Source organism: Stegostoma tigrinum, chromosome 6 (genome assembly GCF_030684315.1).
Source record: "Stegostoma tigrinum isolate sSteTig4 chromosome 6, sSteTig4.hap1, whole genome shotgun sequence".
NCBI classification, from domain to species: Eukaryota; Metazoa; Chordata; class Chondrichthyes; order Orectolobiformes; family Stegostomatidae; genus Stegostoma; species Stegostoma tigrinum.
In genome coordinates, this window is record NC_081359.1 from 95,375,250 (window position 1) to 95,398,807 (window position 23,558).

At 44.8% G+C, this 23,558-nt stretch overlaps 1 protein-coding gene across 2 annotated transcripts in view; it reads right to left on the reverse strand.

The window, feature by feature from the left end:
* Positions 1–23,558, reverse strand: part of gabrb3 (gamma-aminobutyric acid type A receptor subunit beta3) — a 511,154-nt gene that overhangs the window by 28,628 nt on the left and 458,968 nt on the right. For both annotated transcript variants that reach the window (XM_059646784.1, XM_048533130.2), the window contains 2 exons: positions 22,775–22,927; positions 2,425–2,669 (listed from right to left, as the gene is read on the reverse strand). In XM_059646784.1, the coding sequence (XP_059502767.1) occupies positions 2,425–2,669; positions 22,775–22,927 (398 nt within the window). The remainder of the gene's footprint in view (positions 1–2,424; positions 2,670–22,774; positions 22,928–23,558) is intronic.

Sequence of the window (23,558 nt, forward strand, 5' to 3'; positions counted from 1 at the left end):
ATTGGCACAGAGCCATGTTTTTATTGATTCATGTGCTGTGGTTGTGGCTGGTTAGGTGAGCTTTTATTATTCATCCCTAATTGCCCTGGAGAAGGTGATTGTGGTGAGCTGTCTTCTTGAACAGTTGATTCAATTTGGAGGAGGTAGATGCACAAGTAATTGTGTTAAGAAGGGAGTTCATGTTTTTTAGCGACTGAAAATAAAGGAAACCGTTATATATTTCCAAGTCAGGGTTGTGCCTAGTTTAGAGAGAAATTTACAGGCTGTGGTATTACCAAGCATTTGCTGCCCTTGTACTTCCAGATGGGACAGGTTATGTGCTTAGAACATGTTTCTGAAGGAGTTTTAGTGAATTTTTGTAGCTTATCATGTCAATGGTAGGCAATTGTGCATTGTGGTGGACAGACTGAATGTTGAAGGTGGCTGATGATGTGCCAATCAAGTGGTTGCTTTGTGCAGCATGGTATTAAGCTTTGACTGTTGTGAGAGCTGCATTCATCCGGGCAGGTCAAGAACATTCTATCACTTGTTGATTGGGGAGAGGTCCTGGGAGGACAGGAGGTATGTTACTTACCATGAAAATGTTTACTGCTGACCTGCTCTTACAGCCACAGTATTGACGTAGCTGGCATCAATGGTAACCACCGGGATGTTGATAGTTGCGATTCAGTGATGGTAATGACATTTTATATCAGGAGAAGATGACTAGATTCTCCCTTGTTGAAATTGATCATTGCCTGCTACTTGTATTGTATCAATGTCATTTGCTTATCAGCCCAAATTGGCTATTTCAGTATCTCAGGAGTCATGAATGGTGCTGAACATTGTGCAGTTATCAGCAAACAGCCCCGTAATGGTCTTGTGATGGAGGGGAGATCACTGATGAAACAGATGAAGATGGATTACACTGAAGGGCATGATTGATGGTCAAGAGTGGACTGAATGGGCATTAATCAACCATTCATACATTTGATAGCACTGACCGAGATTAAACCAGTTAGATCATTGAAACTTGGTGTCTCCCATTGCTTGCTCAGCTTAATTCCACTATACACCTTTTGTATTTGCATCAAATTACCACCTGGTTATCTTGCCAATCTGAAATTTGGCACAGCACGCAACAGTTATGACCCAGACGTCATTGCCTCTTCCCCAGAGTATGCTCAATCTGTTGCAGGATGGATTCTTGCACTTCATCTCCACATCGGCTTTTACATAAGAACACAACGTAAGATATAGGAACAGGAGTAGGCCATCTGGCCTCTCAAGCATGCTCCATCATTCAACAAGATCATGGTTGATCTTTTCATGGACTCAGCTCCACCTCTCCTCCTGCTCACCATAATTGTTAATTCAATTACTGTTCAAAAATCTTTGCTTTAAAAGCATTCAATGAGGAATCCTCGACTGTTTCACTGGGCAGGGAATTCCACATCTTCACAACCCTTTGGGTGAAGAAGTTCCTCCTTAGCTCAGTTCTAATGCTGCTCCCACTTATTTTGAGTCTGAACAATGTCAAGTAACATTACATAAATTTACAAGGTCGATAGGCTCCATTGATAAACCAGGGGGTTTCAAAACTGCTGATGTCATGCTACAAGGATTTTACATCCCTGCAGTGAGAGGTCCACAGAGTTCCACTCAGTCTCACATAAAAGAAGCACTAGACACACAAACTGAGTAACTGGGCTGATTCCCAATGTCCGGCAGAAGAGAGTTTAAGGAATTTCCTGATGAGTCAGGGCACTTCAGACTTGAACAGAGACAGAGACATTCAGAAATGCTATTGCAGTATATCTGATATCCAATAGTGGAGGTGTTTCTGGCCTGGAACAATGCTTTCAGACAGCAAATGACAAGGGCAAGGATATTGGGCTGTGACAGGTAAATTTAGGTCAAACATCAAGGAATATTTCTTTACTTGGAGTTTGGTACACAGCAAAAGCCAGGGCACTCAGGAAAGAGAGAGATTCTGCAGTAGAAGCTGTAAGGAACAAGCAGGCTAAAAGATATTCGGAATGCAAACTGGTAATGAGAATTATCTGTGCATACTTTATCCTCAAAACAAAATCTGAACTTGATATTTATGCAGTTCCTCTATAAAGGTCTTGATTATTTCAGCAACAACTTGTATTTCTGGAAGTCTGGATCTCTTTCTTTTCTCTGAGATAACCTTTTGCCCTAGGTACATGCATGTTTTACAGGGAATTAATATCAACTTTCAGCTGTGGCAGCTGATCAGTCATCCATGTACTCAATTTTTCCAGCCATCCTTCTCATTGCAGGCCTATTTGCTCTGAACAATAAAGGTGAGGGATTGCTCCTTTTGGCTTCAAATGTACAGGGTTACACTCAATGAGAAAAGTAAAGGGAAGAATAATTGCAGCAGATCCCACGCAAGAGGAAAATATTGTTTTCTCTTACCCTATTGCCTTCGTACTTGTGTCGACCATTGTTGCCTTTAGTTGCTTTCTCTGCTAATTTCTTCTGCATCTGTGGGCCTCTCCCAAAGAAGATGTAGTTGACAAAAGCATATTCGAGTAAGGCCAAGAAGACAAACACAAAGCAGCCCATCAAGTACAAGTCGATGGCTTTGACATAGGGGATCTTTGGAAGGGTCTCTCTAAGATGGGTGTTGATGGTTGTCATGGTCAGCACAGTGGTGATTCCTAGAAAAAAGATACAAAATGGGATAAAACAAACTAGGCATCAGTGTTATGGTGGAAATTTGCTAATCGTAAACCACTTTTGGACAGGTCTAACAAAACTCAGTAAAGATTGAGACACAAGATGTAATTCAACTATTGCACAAAAAAAGTCTTCCATGTTTTCTCCCCTTCTATCCCAAAGGCTTTGGCATAGTTGGAGGATATGATTGGGCACTGGTTAACCAATGACACCATACACTACTCCAGCTTGAACATGAGTAATGACAGCTCATAAATTTTGAAGAGCAAGTCATTGGTAAATTTGATTTCTGTTTGTAATCGCACCTCTTAGTCATAATTACCTTAGTCATCAGAAATCTGAGGCAGAAACTCTGATGTTTTTGACCACTCCCTAAATCCCTGAGTCTCAGAAGTCAAAAATAATGCCTCTTTCATTGTTTTATCTAAAGTCAGAAAATTCACTGCTGACAGAGGATATCAAATATGTTCAGACTGCACAAAAAGGTGATGCATTTACACAATGAGCTATAATGGAGGTAATTTTTCTTTTTCCAAGACATTTTTCTTTGGAGTTTCTCTACCAGGATTGAACTATGTCTGGAAAAAGAAGCAATCCAATCAGTGAAACCATTACTTTCACAGTCTTTTCCTTGAATATTGACCAACCCTCAGGCAAAAGTGGGGATTTCTATCATTCAGTCTATAATTTACCAACCATTGTACAACACAGCAGTAAGGGAGGCTCTTGGTGAAGCCCAGACGTGGTAAACATTGCAAATATTTGACAAACACTGCTTCAATTCAAGATAATAAAGTGTGAAGCTGGATGAACACAGCAGGCCAAGCAGCATCTCAGGAGCACAAAAGCTGACGTTTCGGGCCTAGACCCTTCGTCAGAGAGGGGGATGGGGTGAGGGTTCTGGAATAAATAGGGAGAGAGGGGGAGGTGGACCGAAGATGGAGAGAAAAGAAGATAGGTGGAGAGGACAGTATAGGTGGGGAGGTGGGGAGGGGATAGGTCAGTCCAGGGAAGATGGACAGGTCAAGGAGGTGGGATGAGGTTAGTAGGTAGGAGATGGAGGTGCGGCTGGGGGTGGGAGGAAGGGATGGGTGAGAGGAAGAACAGGTTAGGGAGGCAGAGACAGGTTGGACTGGCTTTGGGATGCAGTGGGGGGAGGGGAAGAGCTAGGCTGGTTGTGTGGTGCAGTGGGGGGAGGGGACGAACTGGGCTGGTTTTGGGACGCGGTGGGGGAAGGCGAGATTTTGAGGCTGGTGAAGTCCACATTGATACCATATGGCTGCAGGGTTCCCAAGCAGAATATGAGTTGCTGTTCCTGCAACCTTCGGGTGGCATCATTGTGGCACTGCAGGAGGCCCATGATGGACATGTCATCTAAAGAATGGGAGGGGGAGTGGAAATGGTTTGTGACTGGGAGGTGCAGTTGTTTATTGCGAACCGAGCGGAGGAGTTCTGCAAAGCGGTCCCCAAGCCTCCGCTTGGTTTCCCCAATGTAGAGGTAGCCACACCGGGTACAATGGATGCAGTATACCACATTGGAAGATGAGCAGGTGAACCTCTGCTTAATATGGAAAGTCATCTTGGGGCCTGGGATAGGGGTGAGGGAGGAGGTGTGGGGGCAAGTGTAGCATTTCCTGCGGTTGTAGGGGAAGGTGTCGGGTGTGGTGGGGTTGGAGGGCAGTGTGGAGCAAACAAGGAAGTCACGGAGAGAGTGGTCTCTCCGGAAAGCAGACCAAGGGTGGGGGTGGAAAGATGTCTTGGGTGGTGGGGTCGGATTGTAGATGGCGGAAGTATTGGAGGATGATGCGTTGTATCCGGAGGTTTGTGGGGTGGTGTGTGACAACGAGGGGGATCCTCTTGGGGCGGTTGTGGCGGGGGCGGGGTGTGAGGGATGTGTTGTGGGAAATGCGGGAGACGCGGTCAAGGGTGTTCTCGACCACTGTGGGGGGAAAGTTGCGGTCCTTGAAGAACTTGGACATCTGGGATGTGCAGGAGTGGAATCCCTCATCGTGGGAGCAGATGCGGTGGAGGCGCAGGAATTGGGAATAGGGGATGGAATTTTTGCAGGAGGATGGGTGGGAGCAGGTGTATTCTAGGTAGCTGTGGGAGTCGGTGGGCTTGAAATGGACATCAGTTACAAGCTGGTTGCCTGAGATGGAGACCGAGAGGTTCAGGAAGGTGAGGGATGTGCTGAAAATGGCCCAGGTGAACTGAAGGTTGGGGTGGAAGGTGTTGGTGAAGTGGATGAACTGTTCGAGCTCCTCTGGGGAGCAAGAGGTGGCGATACAGTCATCAATATAACGGAGGAAGAGGTGGGATTTGGGGCCTGTGTAGGTGCGGAAGAGGTGTTGTTCCACGTAACCTACAAAGAGGCAGGCATAGCTGGGGCCCATGCGGGTGCCCATGGCCACCCTCTTAGTCTGTAGGAAGTGGGAGGAATCAAAAGAGAAGTTGTTGAGGGTGAGGACGAGTTCGGCTAGGCGGATGAGGGTGTCGGTGGAGGGGGACTGGTCGGGCCTGTGGGACAGGAAGAAGCGGAGGGCCTTGAGGCCATCTGCATGCGGAATACAGGTGTATAGGGACTGGATGTCCATGGTGAAAATGAGGTGTTGGGGGCCAGGGAATTGGAAGTCCTGGAGGAGGTGGAGGGTGTGGGTGGTGTTACGGACGTAAGTAGGGAGTTCCTGGACCAAAAGGCAGAAAATGGAGTCCAGATAGGTGGAGATGAGTTCGGTGGGGCAGGAACAGGCTGAGACAATGGGTCGACCAGGGCAGGCAGGTTTGTGGATTTTGGGAAGGAGATAGAAACGGGCCGTGCGGGGTTGGGGAACAATGAGGTTGGAGGCTGTGGGTGGGAGGTCCCCTGAGGTGATGAGGTCGTGAATGGTGTTGGAGATGATGGTTTGGTGCTCGGGGGTGGGGTCAAGATCGGGAGGCGGTAGGAGGTGGTGTCGGAGAGTTGGCGTTTGGCCTCGGCGATGTAGAACTCAGTGCGCCATACTACCACTGCGCCACCCTTGTCTGTGGGTTGCTTCAATTCATCCTGCATTGTTCAGTACTGAAAATTTCTGTAGGTAATTCAAGACATAAATAAACATTGATGGACATCCTACCAAATGAATATTTAAGCTCACTAATGAAAATGCTGGAATGAGTTTAGCATCTAAATCCTCTATTCATTCACAGGATATGAGCACTGCTGGACAGCAAACATTTACTGCCCATCCATAACTGCCCAGAGGGCAGTTATGAGTCAATCACATTGCTGTGGGTCTGGAGTCATATGTAGGCCAGACCAGGTAAAGATGACAGTTTCCTTCCCTAAGGGACATTAGTGAACCAGATGGGTATTTTCGACAGTCAACAATGAATTCATCTTACTTCCAGATATTTATTCAATTTGAATTCCATTATCTGAGATGGTGGCATTCAAAGCCACGTTTCCAGAATATTAGCTGGGTCTTTGCGTTAAACAATCCAGTGATAATACCACTGGGCCATCACTTCCCACAGGTGTACATTTCAGGCATGGGTATTGTTTGCCAATCTATTGATCTCAGTCAATTTTGATGTTGAATAGTAGGCACACAACCATTTTATAATGAGTGCACCGTCCTTCCACAGTCTGCAGACTAGGAGGATTGGCCATGCTTAAATCACCCAGGATGGGTGGAATGGCCATGGAAAAGGCAGGGATCGGGTAGAGGGAAAGGCCTGTGTGGATTGTTCTTTGGAGGGTTCGTGTAGACCCAAATGCCTGATTGGCCTGCTTCCACACTGTAGAGATTCTAAGATTCTCTATGACTCAAAACTTAGACTTAGAAAGTGTTGTTTTCACTAAGGAAGTGAGTACCAGACTTCAAGAGACATACGGAGGCTGGTGAAGTGACAGGCGACTGATGAAATTTAAGGCAGAAAGATTTGAAGTGATACACATTCAGCTGGAAAAATGAGGAGGAACAACACAAAATATATGGTATAACTTTGAAGGGAATTGAGGAACAGAGACATCTGTTGTGTGTGGGCACAAATCTTTGAGGCTATAGGATATGATAAAAAAGTGTTGGCAAATAAAAGTCTGAGAGTCCAAAAACAAATTTCTAAAATAGATCTGTACACTACAGTAGTATGGCTGTAGCTGGAATTTTATGCTCAATTCTTGGCATTGCACATTAGGGAGCAGGCAAAGGCTTGGAAGACAAAGATTTACGAGAATGCTTGCTCAATGAGGGGTTAAGTTATAGAAGTGAGAGTTCTCCTTGGAGCAGAAACGGCTGAGGAGATTTGTTAGAGATGTGTAAAAATTTTGGATGCCTTTGAGGCTGTCTCCAAAGACTGCTGAGTTGATAACAAGAGGGCACAGATCTCAGGAGATTAGCAAAATAATCACAGATGATGTGCTAACACAGTGTGGAGCTGGAGGAACACAGCAGGTCAGGCAGCATCAGAGGAGCAGGAAAGCTAACATTTCGGGTCTGGAAGAACAAGGTGTAGAGCTGGATGAACACAGCAGGCCAGGCAGCATCAGAGGAGCAGGAAAGCTAACATTTCGGGTCTGGAAGAACAAGGTGTAGAGCTGGATGAACACAGCAGGCCAGGCAGCATCAGAGGAGCAGGAAAGCTGACGTTTTGGGTTGGGACCCTTCTTCAGACAAAGAAGATAAGTTTCTTTTTAAAAATTCTGAAGAAGGGTCCCAACCCGAAACATCAGCTTTCCTGTTCCTCTGATGCTGCCTGGCCTGGTTGCTCCTCCAGCTCCACACTGTGTTATCTCTGACTCCAGCATCAGCAGTTCTTACTATCACAGGTGATGTGACTTTTTTTTCTCTTTCAGGAGTGGTTAGGATGCAGAAAGCACTGTCTGATGCTGAGGTGGGGATTGAGGGAGTGGATACATAATCTTTCTGGACACATAATTGTAATCTTTAATCTTCAATTTCAGAGATAACAGGGGAGGATGAGGACGTGGGACTAATTTGGTGCTCTTGAAAAGCATGATCATAGACACGATGGGCTGAAAAGCCTCCTTCTATGCTGAATTGTTCTACCCTTTTTTTATGATTCTATATCGACAGGCTGCATAACCCAGCGAAGCCCCAGTTAAAGAGTGGGTGAATATGAATTTGTGTCTGTGATTACTCATCATCTGCTCTGGCTGATCTGATCTTGAGAAAAATAGGTTGGAGTACTACAGTTTGTGATGAGAATGCAATGGAGTGTCACTCCAGGTTGCTCTCAACAGCCTCTTTAATGCCAGTTATCAAGTGATATTGGCAAATGCCTGGGGATAGAAATGATTCACAGTCAAGGGAGATCTTCAGAGCTGTGAGTGCAAGCTACGGTTTAGTTCAATAGTTCAGCTCATGGGATGACGGGCAATTTGCTTAAAACTGACACAGAGGGAAAGGACTTGTCCCTTTCACATACTGATGTTGATTGAGGGATAAATGCTAGCTTGATCACTGGAAGAATTTATCCAGTTTTTTTGTTGTAATACAGCAGTATCTTTTATGCCCACATGCGGGGCTAGGCATGGCCATGATTAATTACTCATTCAAAGAAATGGCACCTCCAACAGTCAATTAGAGTTGCAAATGGAGTGTCAGCTTAAATTAAGAGCTTACTTTCTAGAAATTTAATGATACATTATCCATTTACCTTGCAGCTGCCAAAACAGAGGCCAAATGCTAGGCGTGCACTTATTGTCCATCCGTAGTTGACGTTGAGAAGTTGGTGGTGGACCACCTTCTTGAACCACTGAAGTCCACCTGGTGTAAGGAAACTCACAGTGCTGTTCAGAAAGGAGTTCTAGGATTTCAACTCAGTGATAGCGAAGGAACTGTGATATTGTTCCAAGTCAGGGTTGTTATACAATAGAAGCAACTACATTCAAATAGAGTCCAAGTCCAAGATTGTAACAAGGTCAGCCAAGTGGACCTGATAGAATGTGAGTTCCATGATTGGGGCTGTTAATCTGGCCCAATCAGGGAGCCCAGACTGATAGATATTAATAGGAGTGTCAGAGGTTCTGTTCACTCTGAGGAAGCTGGATCAGTGTAAAGTAATATACATGTATAGATAAAGGTTGACTTAGTGATGGGCTATTGAACTCTGGAGTTTTTATCACATATTTTTGCTGACAGCACTATTTCAGTTAATCACAATACATAAAATTTAAGCTTCACTGATTACTAGCTCTCCTTACTTATACAATCAATTCACAATTAAATAATCCCTAGCTAATATATCCATCATGTGTTCCCACATTCCAATAGGTCTTAGCTACCACTTCAGACCATATGAGATGATAATAGATTCACCTTTTCCCTTTTAAGTAAAAAAGAAAGAAAACATATCAAAATGACATTCCTATGTTTTTTGAAGATTGAATTTCCAAGCATCTTTCCCCCATTATGTACAACAGTTTCTCAGAACATGCTACATTCTTCACAAAACAAAAGAGATAGCTGACTATTGCTATGCTAACATTTTAATTTGATGACCTTGCCTTTCTCCAGCACCTGTTGTAAAACTGCAAATATCGATCCTCAATCCTTTTCTCATTCACATATTTTGTTGAGTGTGTATCATCCCATAGTGACATATTATCAATGTGGCATTCAATGGATATTGCTGCTGAATCTCTTTTTAGAGTTTCTTCCAATAATTTAATTAAGAAAAATGCCATATCTATTACTGCACCAAAAGCAAGCATCTCCACTGCTATGGTATGTTTTATTACTTTTGATCTTTTTGGCTTCCCAAATTCAAGGGCAACATTTGCCTCACTTTCCCATAGAGCAAACTGTAGACTGTCCTACAACCCAGAATCAACAACTAAGATTTGCACAAGTAGCATTACTTAAAACAAGTTTCATGCTGCTGGTATCTCTCTGTGACGGAAATTGCAAAACACAATGTCCCATCTTTATTTGTTTCAGTGTTTTCTTTACTCAAATAATATCTTTCAATTTGTAATTTTTTTCGGAGTTGTACTCAACTCCAATACTTTAAAAGTGGTACCTGACTTTGTTTGGATAGCCGATCATTTCAGCTATCCAGCTAGGCTTCTCAATTCTTCCAATTCAGTTCTGGAAGCCACTGCGATTCCTTTTGTGAAGCCTATTTTAACTCATAGCAATGGGACTAACATTTTTTTCAACAAAGATTGTTGATACAAATTTACATTTGATCTTTACTGCCTCATCTCCAATCCTAAATTCTTGCTTTTTAGTGTCTTTTATTGAAATTCGTCTCCTACCTTGTCCACGTCTACTGAGATTTCCTGATCATCCAGTCCTCTAGCCTTTGTGCAACTCTGCTGGTCCTCGTTAACTTACATTCTCTATCTTGTCCTTGTTCTTTCTGGATTGATCCTGTTGATGTCTCCCCCTTTACTGATAGAATTTCATCCAGTGGTTCATGATATCTTTCTTGGAGCATGTTCACTCTAGGACTCACTGTTTGACCTTGTACTGCATTTTTCTACCTTCCATTTTTGTACTTTATGTCCCCAGTGTGTGCCCCTAACCTCCTCATCTTATACATCAGTCCAGCTTTTACATTTTCCACTGACCTTCCCTGCTCTACTGATAATATTCACTCCACTGCCTAATCACTTCTTGTCATATGTAACTTTGGTAGATTTCCTTTGCAGCCAATGGCCTCATATTGACCATCATAATTGATCTGTACATCATCAGACAAATTGTCAATTGTGGTTGGTTTGATCCTCTCAGCTGTGGCAACATTTGGGTCTGCGAGTGCCCTGCTTCCTTGTTATTTTGTATAACTATAACTTCAGAATCTGAAAATTCGTAATCCATACCAAGCAATCTTAAAGAGTATATTCAAACAGTTTATCTCTCATGTTGCACAATTATTCTTTTCCGATCTTTAACAATAGCCTTCCTCTGGTCCCTCTATTCTTTAAGTCCCTTGCTTTTATATCAAACCTACCACCCTGATTCAAACTGGGTTTTGATGGCCTCACCTTATATCTCACGAGATATCAGCTTTAAATGAATGCTGTGCTTTCAAATGCTCTGCCAAAGTAAAATTAATTGTAATCCCTTTCCAAGCCGAGGGCTGATCACTTTTTACTGATGCAACTTTTGGATTCCTTCCAAAAACTGATGTAAACTATATTTTCCCACCATTTTCCTATGTACTATTCTAAACAATAATTTACCATTTGAATGATCTGCCAAAATTTTATGAACAATTTTGTCTATTATTGCATGGTTCCTCCTACATACCCCATTGCTAAAAGGGCTTCTGATGATGTTTTCAAAACAATTATGTTCATATTTGCAAACATATCTCTAAATCCATCATCAGCAACCTTCCAACCCACCACCCATTAACCGTGAAAAATTGTGTAAGTGGTCCAGTCCATTTTTCCATTACTTAACCTACAATTATTTTCTTGTTTCTATTATGTATTATTATTGACTGGCAAAATCTGGTTGCTGAATCTACAAAATGTAAAACTAAAATAATTTTTCATTTATCACATTCACTTATATAAATGGTCACTACCACACTGGAGTCTCTTGCTAAGGGCAGAATTACTGTAGGCTGTAACAGTGTTCTTTGATATCATTTTACAAATCTCACATCTATCACATCTTTTCCATGAACTGATTGTATTCCTCATCTCTTATTCTTGTACGCTTTACTCAATTTTTTGACTTTTTAGAGTTGCATGAGCAAATTGCCTCTACAATTTTAACACAATGGACATTATGTCTTCTAACTTTCCACCCTCTGATATCAATAACTAGGCTTCAACTTTTTTTTAGTGGAGAGGTTACGGTCTAATAAAGGTAGACAATAGTGGTCCAATTCTAAGACCATACAACATACACATTTTCCAAATACAATAGTTTTGTCATTTTCCATATTCACTTTAATCTCTTTTCAATGATGAGGTACTTAATAACAAAAAGGATATTTCACTGGACACTACACACATGCTCATAAACTGTTGATTCAAGCCATTTTACAAGGTATAACCACTGAATTCAAAGATTTAATGTGTGGTTACCCCCAAATCTGAAACTGGTGAAACTTGCAAATTTTTTCAATTTGTCCTGATCCTTTGTACTTAGAATCTCGTTAGCAATTCAGCAAGACTATTCCACATACAATAGACAGACATCCACTGCCCAATGCTGCACAGTTGAAAGTCTCTGCCAGCAACACAATCATCCTTGGGCTGAACCTTTTAGTATTCAATATAATTCCCTATCTTTGAACAGGAGCTCCATGTTTTTCTTCTGAAGTTTTCATCCGATGATTAGTTTCATATACTTTGTATCATTTAACACAGCTCATGGGCGTGATAGCATTTTGACTCATACCTGAAACATTGATGGGCTACATTGAGCATTTCTGGGACTCAGTTGCTTCTTGCAAATGTTAAATTCTCCTCTCAGTTGTCAATAGCATTCCTGTCCTCATGTCTATTAGTCACAACTCTTTCATTCTGCTGTCTGTGCTCTGTATCTAGCTGATCTGACCAATTTATTATCATTGTGTCCTGCATTTTCTGATTACCTCCTTTGTGCAATGACTAGCGTTGGAACGGAATGCTCTTTTTAGGAATTTGGTTTCATGCTCCTGATATTTGTTCTAGCACTGTATGTTTATCCACAAATTTGACTCCGTTAAAAAAAGAAGTCTGTTCACACTTGATACGTTGACACAATCCAATAACTTTGCATGCCAACAGAAATTACAGAAATTTTATTTGGCGATTTCCCAGCATTATACACAACCTACTATCTTCCATTGCATACCCTTCCATGCTACTATCTTCAGTCTTTATAAGTCTGACTATGCCTCAGATGTGGACCACAGATCACCTTTTGGATAAATTTGATCTGTGAGGATTAATAATTTGTCCAAATCTTGAACCATGCTTAAATCATTACGCCCCACTCTGAGAGGGTCAAGATCCAGGATCATAGCTTGCTTCCTCTTTGATAAGGAAGTAACTCAGGTTCACGTAGTAACTTAATTCTTCCACTGGTCGTGGGACTCACTTTCAGAAAACACAAGTTGGTAATCATAACTCCAAAACTTTACATTTTTACTCAACCATCCTCTACTACCAAAGTTATGCACTGGAAGATAACTGTTTTTGAACTGAGTCCAGATCACATTTTAACCATACTTCACAAAACTCATACCTCACTAATTGCTAGTTTTAAAAAGTGACAGCAAAAGGCTTGGCAAATTCCTGCATGCACCTTGCAGGTGGTACACACTACGACCATTGTATGTTGGAGGCAGAGGGAGTGGATATCTAAAATCATGAATGCTACTTTGTCCTGGATAGTATGGAGCTTCTTTATTCCTGTTGCAGCTACACTCATCCATATAAATGGAAAGTATTCCATCACACTCTTGAAATGTGCTTTGTAAATCTTGAAAAGACTCTGGGAGGTAGGAGGTGGGTTACTCAGGTAGTAAGTAGGTGGATGTGGTTTATCTAGGTTTCCAGAAGGCGTTTGACAAGGTGCCACACCAAAGGCTGCGACATGAGATAATGTTGCATGGTATTACTGGTAATGTATTGGCATGAATAGAGGATTGGTTGACTCATATAAAACAAAGGGTAGGAGTAAATGGGTGTTTTTCTGGTTGGCAGTTAGTGCCTAGTGGTGTGCCTCAGGGATCAGCGTTGGGACCGCAATTGTTTACAATTTACATAGATGATTTGGAGTTGGTGACGAAGTGTGGTGTGTCAAAATTTGCAGATGACACTAAGATGAGTGATAGAGCAAAGTGTGCAGAAGACACTGAAAGGCTGCAGAGGGATATGGATAGTCTAAGTGAGTGGGCAAAGGTCTAGCAGATGGAGTACAATGTTGATAAGTGTGAGTTCATCCATTTTAGTAGGAATAACAGCAAAATGGACTATGTTTTAAATGGTAAAAAAAATTGCAGCACACTGCAGTGCAGAGGAACTTGGGTGTCCTTGTGCATGAATCACTGAAGGTGGGATTGCAGGTACAGTAGGTAGTTAAAAAGGCAAATGGAATTTTAGCTGCCATTGCTGGATGGATGGAGTTTAAAAACAGGGAGGCTATGCTGCAGCTGTATAGGGTGTTGGTGAGGCCACACCTGGAGTACTGTATGCAGTTTTGGTCTCCGTACTTGAGAAAGGATATACTAGCACTGGAGGGAATGTAGAGGAGATTCACTCGGTTGATTCCAGAGTTGAGAGGGTTGGATTATGAGGACAGACTGAGTAGGCTTGGATTATACTCATTGGAATTCAGAAGAATGAGGGGAGATTTTATAGAAACACATAAGATTATGAAGGGAATAGATAAAGTGGAGGCAAGGAGGTTGTTTCCGCTAGCAGTTGAAACTTGGTCCAGAGGGCATTGCCTCAAAATAAAGGGAAGCAGATGTAGGACTGAGGTCAGGAGGAACCTCTTCACCCAAAGGGTTGTGAATCTGTGGAATTCCCTGCCCAGTGAAGCAGTTGAAGCTACCTTGCTGAATGCATTTAAGGTAAAGCTAGATAAATTTTTGAACAGTAAAGGAATTAAGGGTTATGGTATGCAGGCAGGTAGGTGGAGCTGAGTCTCAAAAAGATCAGCCATGATCTTATTTAAGGGCAGGGCAAGCTCGAGGGGCCGGATGGCCTACTCCTGCTACTAGTTCTATGTTCCGATATTCTTACTTGCTACAGAATTCCAAACGATTGACCTGCTCAAGCAGCCACTATACCTGTATGCTAGTGATAATGGGAACTGCAGATGCTGGAGAATCCAAGATAATAAAATGTGAGGCTGGATGAACACAGCAGGCCCAGCAGCATCTCAGGAGCACAAAAGCTGACGTTTCGGGCCTAGACCCTTCATCAGAGAGGGGAACGGGGTGAGGGTTCTGGAATAAATAGGGAGAGAGGGGGAGGCGGACCGAAGATGGAGAGAAAAGAAGATAGGTGGAGAGGAGAGTATAGTTGGGGAAGTAGGGAGAGGATAGGTGAGTCCACAGAAGATGGACAGGTCAAGGAGGTGGGATGAGGTTAGTAGGTAGGAGATGGAGGTGCGGCTTGGGGTAGGAGGAAGGGATGGGTGAGAGGAAGAACAGGTTAGGGAAGCAGAGACAGGCTGGACTGGTTTTGGGATGCAGAGGGTGGAGGGGAAGAGCTGGGCTGGTTGAGTGGTGCAGTGGGGGGAGGGGACGAACTGGGCAGGATTTGGGATGCGGTGGGGGAAGGCGAGATTTTGAAACTGGTGAAGTCCACATTGATACCATTGGGCTGCAGGGTTCCCAAGCGGAATATGAGTTGCTGTTCCTGCAACCTTTGGGTGGCATCATTGTGGCACTGCAGGAGGCCCATGATGGACATGTCATCTAAAGAATGGGAGGGGGAGTGGAAATGGTTTGCGACTGGGAGGTGCAGTTGTTTCTGGTGAACCGAGCGGAGGTGTTCTGCAAAGCGGTCCCCAAGCCTCCGCTTGGTTTCCCCAATGTAGAGGAAGCCACACCGGGTACAATGGATACAGTGTACCACATTGGCAGATGTGCAGGTGAACCTCTGCTTAATATGTAAAGTCATCTTGGGCCCTGGGATAGGGGTGAGGGAGGAGGTGTGGGGGCAAGTGTAGCATTTCCTGCGGTTGCAGGGGAAGGTGCCGGGTGTGGTGGGGTTGGAGGGCAGTGTGGAGCAAACAAGGGAGTCACGGAGAAAGTGGTCTCTCCAGAAAGCAGACAAGGGTGGGGATGGAAAAATGTCTTGGGTGGTGGGGTCGGATTGTAGATGGCGGACGTGTCGGAGGATGATGCGTTGTATCCGGAGTTTGGTGAGGTGGTGTGTGAGAACGAGGGGGATCCACTTTGGGCAGTTGTGGTGGGGGCGGGGTGTGAGGGATGTGTTGCGGGAAATGCGGGAGACGTGGTCAAGGGCGTTCTCGACCATTGTTTGAGGAAGTTTGCGGTCCTTGAAGAACTTGGACATCTGGGATGTGGGGGAGTGGAATGACTCATTGTGGGAGCAGATGCGGCGGAGGCGGAGGAATTGGGAATGGGGATGGAATTTTTGCAGGAGGGTGGGTGGGAGGAGGTGTATTCTAGGTAGCTGTGGGAGTCGGTGGGCTTGAAATGGACATCAGTTACAAGCTGGTTTCCTGAGATGGAGACTGAGAGGTCCAGGAAAGTGAGGGATGTGCTGGAGATGGCCCAGGTGAACTGAAGGTTGGGGTGGAAGGTGGTGGTGAAGTGGATGAACTGTTCGAGCTCCTCTGGGGAGCAAGAGGCGGCGCCGATACAGTCATCAATGTAATGGAGGAAGAGGTGGGATTTGGGGCCTGTGTAGGTGCGGAAGAGGGACTGTTCCATGTAACCTACAAAGAGGCAGACATAGCTGGGGCCCATGCGGGTGCCCATGGCCACCCCCTTTGTCTGTAGGAAGTGGGAGGAATCAAAAGAGCAGTTGTTGAGGGCGAGGACGAGTTCGGCTAGATGGATGAGGGTGTCGGTGGAGGGGGACTGGTCGGGCCTGTGGGACAGGAAGAAGCGGAGGGCCTTGAGGCCATCTGCATGTGGAATACAGGTGTATAGGGACTGGACGTCCATGGTGAAAATGAGATGTTGGGGGCCAGGGAATTGGACGTTCTGGAGGAGGTGGAGGGCTTGGGTGGTGTCACGGACGTAGGTAGGGCGTTCCTGGACCAAAGGGCAGAAAATGGAGTCCAGATAGGTGGAGATGAGTTCGGTGGGGCAGGAACAGGCTGAGACAATGGGTCGACCAGGGCAGGCAGGTTTGTGGATTTTGGGAAGGAGATAGAAACGGGCCGTGCGGGGTTGGGGAACAATGAGGTTGGAGGCTGTGGGTCGGAGGTCCCCTGAGGTGATGAGGTCATGAATGGTGTTGGAGATGATGGTTTGGTGCTCAGGGGTGCGGTCATGATAGAGGGGGCAGTAGGAGGAGGAGTCGGAGAGTTGGCGTTTGGCCTCGGCGATGTAGAGGTCAGTGTGCTATGCTACCCCTGCGCCTCCCTTGTCTGCGGGTTTGATCATGAGGTTGGGGTTGGAGCGGAGGGAGCGGAGGGCTGCCCGTTCTGCGGGGGAGAGGTTGGAGTCGGTGAGAGGGGTGGAGAGGTTGAGGCGGTTAATGTCTTGACGGCAGTTGGCGATGAAGAGGTTGAGGGAGGGTAGGAGGCCTGGGGGTGGTGTCCAGGAGGAGGACTTGTGTTGGAAGCGGGCGAAGGGGTCAGTGGAGGGAGGGTTAGGTTCCCGGTTAGCGAAGTAAGCATGGAGGCGAAGGCGGCGGAAAAACTGCTCTATGTCCAACCGTGACTGGTATTCATTGATGTGTGGTTGTAGGGGAACAAAGGTGAGCCCCTTGCTGAGGACTGACCGTTTGTACTCAGTCAGTGGGAGGTCTGGGGGGATGGTGAAGATGCGGCAGGGCTCAGTGTGGTTGTCTTCTCTGGGGTTGCTGGCTGTGGAGATTGTGGGCGGAGCAATAAGGTTGTCAGCCGTAGGCGGGGTTCCGTCGGCGTTGGCCGTTGGCGGGGTTCCGTTGGCGTCGGCCCCACACCTGGCACCTTCCCCTGCAACCGCAGGAAGTGCTACACTTTCCCCCACACCTCCTCCCTCACCCCTCTCCCAGGCCCCAAGATGACATTCCATATTAAGCAGAGGTTCACCTGCACATCTGCCAATGTGGTATACTATATCCATTGTACCCGGTGTGGCTTCCTCTACACTGGGGAAACCAAGCAGAGGCTTGGGGACCGCTTTGCAGAATACCTCCGCTTGGTTCGCAATAAACAACTGCACCTCCCAGTCGCAAACCATTTCCACTCCCCCTCCCATTCTTCAGATGACATGTCCATCATGGGCCTCCTGCAGTGCCACAATGATGCCACCCAAAGGTTGCAGGAACAGCAACTCATATTCCGCTTGGGAACCCTGCAGCCCAATGGTATCAATGTGGACTTCACCAGCTTCAAAGTCTTGCCTTCCCCCACCGCATCCCAAAACCAGCCCAGTTCATCCCCTCCCCCCACTGCACCACACAACCAGCCCAGCTCTTCCCCTCCACCAACTGCCAAAACCAGTCCAGCCTGTCTCTGCTTCCCTAACCTGTTCTTCCTCTCACCCATCCCTTCCTCCCACCCAAGCCGCACCTTCATCTCCTACCTACTAACCTCATCCCACCTCCTTGACCTGTCCGTCTTCCCTGGACTGGCCTATCCCCTCCCTACTTCCCCACCTATACTCTCCTCTCCACCTATCTTCTTTTCTCTCCATCTTCGGGCCGCCTCCCCCTCTCTCCCTATTTATTCCAGAACCCTCACCCCATTCCCCTCTCTGATGAAGGGTCTAGGCCCAAAACGTCAGCTTTTGTGCTCCTGAGATGCTGCTGGGCCTGCTGTGTTCACCCAGCCTCACATTTTATTACCTGTATGCTAGTCCAGTTCAGCTTCTGGTCAATGGCCATGTCCAGGAAATTGGTAGTGAAAATTCAGCTACAGTACTGCCATTGAATGTCAGGGGAGTTGGGAAGCATATACATGCATTGTTGTTGGAGGTGGTCATTATCTGGATATATCGGAAAAGTCATGAATGGCACTGAACATTCTCTTTAAAGGGACCACTATAGTCTGCCACCAAGAAACAGGCTCTTAAAAATATGGTATCCTCAACGTAGAGCAGGTAAGTACAGCAATGCACCTCCTGGCTCAATGTGGGATCTGGTGGAGTAGTGGAAGTAGGGTTTCATCAAGTTTTATGTAGTCACTTTGTGGTATAGAAACTTGACTATTGCTGCCTTTTTGAGCAATATTATGATTTAATGTATAAGGCATTCAATTAGAGTCATAGATTCATACAGCACAGAAACAGGCCTTCTGTCCAACTCATCCATGCTGACCAGACACTCCAATCTGATCCAATCTCATGTGCCAGCATTTGGCCCTCATCCCTCTAAACCCTTCCAATTAATATACTCATTCAGGTACCTCTTAAATGGTGTAATTGTACCCACCTCCATCACTTCCTCTGGTAGCTCGATCCATACATGCACCACCCACTGCATTGAAAAGTTACCCCTCAGGTCCTTTTTAAATCTTTCCCCTCTCACCTTAAACCTATGCCCTCTAGTTTTGGACACCCCCACCTTAGGAAAAGGACCTTGTCTATTTACCCCTATCCATGCCCGTCATGATTTTATAAACCTCTATAAGGTTTGATTGATTGTTATGTGTACCAAAGTGAAAAGCTTTGTTTATAAGCAGTGCAGAAGGATTCCAGTCAGTAAGGACTTACAGATCAAAAAGACATGGACAGAGGTTACAATGCACAGGACATGTACGAAGTGAGATTAACATTAGTAAGATCAGCATTATTTGAGGCTACAGAGTCTATTCATCAGTCTAATAATGGCAGGGAAGAAGCTGTTCTTGAACCTGCTGGTGTATGTGTTCAGGCTTCTGTATCTTCTACCTGGCAGAAGAGGTTGTAGGAGATCATTACCAGGGTGCGATGGGTCTTTGATGATGCTGGCAGCCTTTCTACAGCAGTGAACTGTGTAAATGGAGTCCATGGATGGAAGGCTGGTTTCCGTGATGGTCTGGGCTACACATACCACCTTCTGTAGTTCCTTATGGTCCTGGGCAGTGCTTTTGTTACACCAGGCCGTTATGCGCCCGGACAGAATGCTATCGATTATGCATCTGTAGAAGTTGGTCAGGGTCCTTCTGGACATGCCAAATTTCCTGAAATATCTGAGGAAGAAGAGGTGTTATTGTGCCTTCTTGACTGTGCACATCCATGTGGGAAGTCCAGGACAGGTTGCTGGTTATTGTTACTCCAAGCTCTCTACTGTCTCAAACTCAGTTCTATTGAAGTAAATGGGGATATGTTCTCTTCCTTTCTTTCTGAAGTTGATGATTAGCTCTTTAGTTTTGTCAATGTTGAGAGAGGGGTTGTTCTCTTTGCACCACATCACCAAGCCCTCTATCTCCCTTCTGTGTTTGACGCATAGTTGTTCAAAATTATTCCTACCATGCTGTTGTCAACAGTGAACTTGTAAATGGCAATTATTTGGAATTTGGCAACACAGTCGTGGTCTTACAGGGAGTGCAGTAGGGGGCTGAGGATGCATCCTTGGGAGGCTCCAATGATAAGTGTTACTGTGGGGGAGGTGCAGTTACCTATCCTCACTGATTGCGGCCTATGGGTCAGAAAGCTGAGGATCCGTTGCAGAGGGTAGAGCCAAGACTGAGGTTGTGGAGTTTTGAGATCAGTCTGGAGGGGATAATGGTGTTGAAGGCGGAGCTGTAGTCAATGAACAGGAGTCTGACATCAGTATCTTTGTTATCCAGATGCTCCAGGGATGAGTGCAGGGCTAGGGACATGGCATCTGCTGTGGACCTGTTATGTCAGTCAGCAAACTGTAGGGAATGGAGGCAGGCTGGGAGACTAGAGTTGATGTGGGCCATGACTAGCCTTTTGAAGCACTTCATGATTATTGAGGTCATAGTCATTGGGTGATAGTCATTCAGGCACACTGCATGCGCTTTCTTAATTATAGGGATGATGGTGATCTTCTTGAAGCAGGTGGGGACTTTGGCTTGTAGGAGGGAGAGGTTAAAGATGTTGGTGAATACCTCCACCAGTTGGTCCACACAGGATCTGAGTGACACCGTCCGGGCCTGTTGCTTTCCTTAGGTTAACTCCAAGGAAGATTGATCTGATGTCAGCAGCGGTGACCAAGGGAATAGATGTGTCCAGGGCTGTCAGGGCAGGTGTTGCCATGCCAGGGGCATTCTGCTCAAACTGAGCATAGAAAGCGTTGAGCGCATCAGGGAGGGAGATGGCTTTGTTCGCCATTTTGCTCTGCTCCATTTTGTATCCCATAATATTTTTTAGGCTTTGCCATAGGCGGCTAGAGTCTGTAGAGTTGGTTTGGGCCCCTAGCTTGGTCTCGTACTGCCTCTTGGCCTCCCTGATGGCTTTGCAGGGCTCATACCTGGATTTCCTGTAATAGTCTGGGTCATCCTGACTTGAATGCTGCACGTCTGGTCTTCAGTAGGCAGTGGATTACCTGATTCATTTAAAGTTTACCCTTCAGTCTCAATTGCTCCGGGGAAAAAAGCCCCAGCCTATTCAGCCCCTCCCTAGAGCTCAAACCCTTCAGTCCTGGCAACATCCTTGTACATCTTTTCTGCACTCTCTCAAATTTAACAACTTCCCTCCTATTGAAAGGCAACAATCCTCTTTAACACAATGTAGAAAATGGAAAAACACAATAATAAGTCACAATTATAAATTTTATTCTTTTAACAAAACATGCAATATATCTTGAATTTGTTAATATTATCTCATCATGCCATCCGATACTGATCACCTCCCTTCCAGATGAAATAGCACGTTTAAATGTCCATTAACCTTCCTCAAACAATTTTCTTCAATCCAACCACAGGTATGTAGATTTCTTGGTTGTCTATTCTGACCTCTAATTTCAAAATATTGGCCTGACAACAGAGTTTATGGTTATTGATTTGGAATTGTTGAAATACACTCTTTATAACCTTCCCCAATGGCCCGTCTGCACAGGCGACACATACAGCTCTGTCAAAACTGCAAAATCTACCGTACCAACATCTGGGGGCATTTGTCAACCTTGGAGGGATGGTTCACAGACAAGTCAAGCAACACCCTGACATAAGCATACTCAAGAATTATACCTGATAGCCAATGCCCCAAACACCACCATCACTACACGTGGTATGTCCTGACCCACCAGCAAAATGAAATTACCAGAGGTGGTGGCAAAGTGCCATACATTCAGGAAGAAGTTTCCCAGGGAGTCCTCAACATTGATCACCGACATCATAACATCTGGTAACAGGCAGTTGTATTAAGGTCAACTGAACCATTCTGGTTGATGAGTCAGTGCTCCTCCATGTTTCACACCATTTGAATGAAGCACAGTGGATGAAAAAGGCACATGACATACTATAGGCAGGGACATTCAATGTCCAACACCAAGAGTACCTCAGAGCTGATTAAGTAACATTCATGTCACACATGTGCCAAGCTATGACAAATCACCAATAAATGAGAACTTAACCACCACCCCTTGATGTTCCTTCACTAATGGGGGCTACCATTGAACAGAAATTTAACTAGACATGCCAAAATCATAAAGTAGTTATAAGGACTGATTTATGGCAGGGAATTTTGCAACAAGCAACTCACTTCTTGACTCCCCAAACCCTGGCTACCACCTACAGAGCAGAGGTCAGGAGTGTGATGGAATACACCCTACTTTCTTAATGACTGTTGCTCCAACAATTCTGAATAAGCTTGACACCGTCCAGGCCAAAGCAGCCCACTTGCTTGACACTGCATCCACTACTTTCAACATTCACTCCTTTTATCACAGATGCACAGTGTCAGCCAATGCACCACCTACTGGATGCACTTTCAAAAGCTTTCAACAGCTCCTTCCAAACCTATGATCTTGACCTCCCAGACCTAGGGCAGCGGATGCACGTGAGCACCACTATCCACAAGCTCTCTTCCAAGCTAAACGACATCTTGACTTGGGACAATATTGCCATTCCTTTGCTGCTGTTGGTCTGAAATCCCGGAACTCCCTCCCTAACAGCATTATGAATGTCTCTACACCCCAAAGGCTGCAATGGTTCAAGAAGGTAGTTCTTCACCAGTTTCTGCAGATCAATGGGCAATAAATGCCTCACCAGGGACACTCACATCTCATGAGTGAATAAAAATGTTAAGCTCCGCTCTTTTGAGAACCTTCAGAGCACCAGTTAAAACGTGACTGAACTAGTAATTACATGTCAAATATACTGTAAGTTATCAATATAAAGAGGAGTTGATGCAACTCCTACAGAGCAATCATTCCACATTTAAAAGTTACCAGTTTAAAAGGATCATGATAGAGCTATTCACAGCCTTCTATTGTTTATTATGCCGTGAATCACGTGCTAAAATGTCAGCAAATATATTTCATTCTGCCTGCCTATGGCAGTTATTGAAATAAAGTGCATTTTTTTTTCCATCCTCGGATAGCACTTACCTAAAGCAACCCTTGCAGCTGAAGCATCATAATTGATCCAAAATGACACCCAGGAAAGAATTGTAATCAGTATGGATGGCATGTATGTTTGAAGAATGAAATAGCCAATGTTTCTCTTTAACCTGAAGCTCAATGACAGCCTCGGGTACGCACCTGGGAAAATAAATAAGGAAAATGTCATTTAATATTAGAAATATAACCAGTGACAGTCTACATTCACTGGGGTAGCCTCAAAAGTACACCCACAGGAAAAGTGAACGGAGGTGTCATCTGGTCTGAATATATACAAGTATTTATTCATTTGGTAGTATAGAAATTATTGCTGAAAAGACACACTACGTTATTTATTTAAAAATCTTATACTCATCAGGACAATACACAAGAAATATCAATGAGAAAACAATACATGTATCCAGTTTGCAAGGAAAAAGTCCTGATTGGTTGGCAACTGAAGTCTAATTAGTAGAGGTGTTGCCATGGAGAATGCACCAGGTAAAATGACTGACAGTTAACTGTCATGTATGTGTTCTTTCTAAACACTTTAAACAAGAAAAGTTGGCTCTGATTAGTCAAGGGATTGGCCTGAGAAATTAACCAGAGAATATCTGTCATCTATTTTGCTACCTGAGTAACTGAACATGCTCTCTCTCTCTGCAAAGAAACAGGGCTTTCTGTATTAAAAATGTATCTTCCAGCACACACAAGTACAGCATGCTGTGAGCCTGACTAACAGTCCTAATCGACAATAAGCACTTAATTCCTTTTTATGACTGAAATTCCTTAT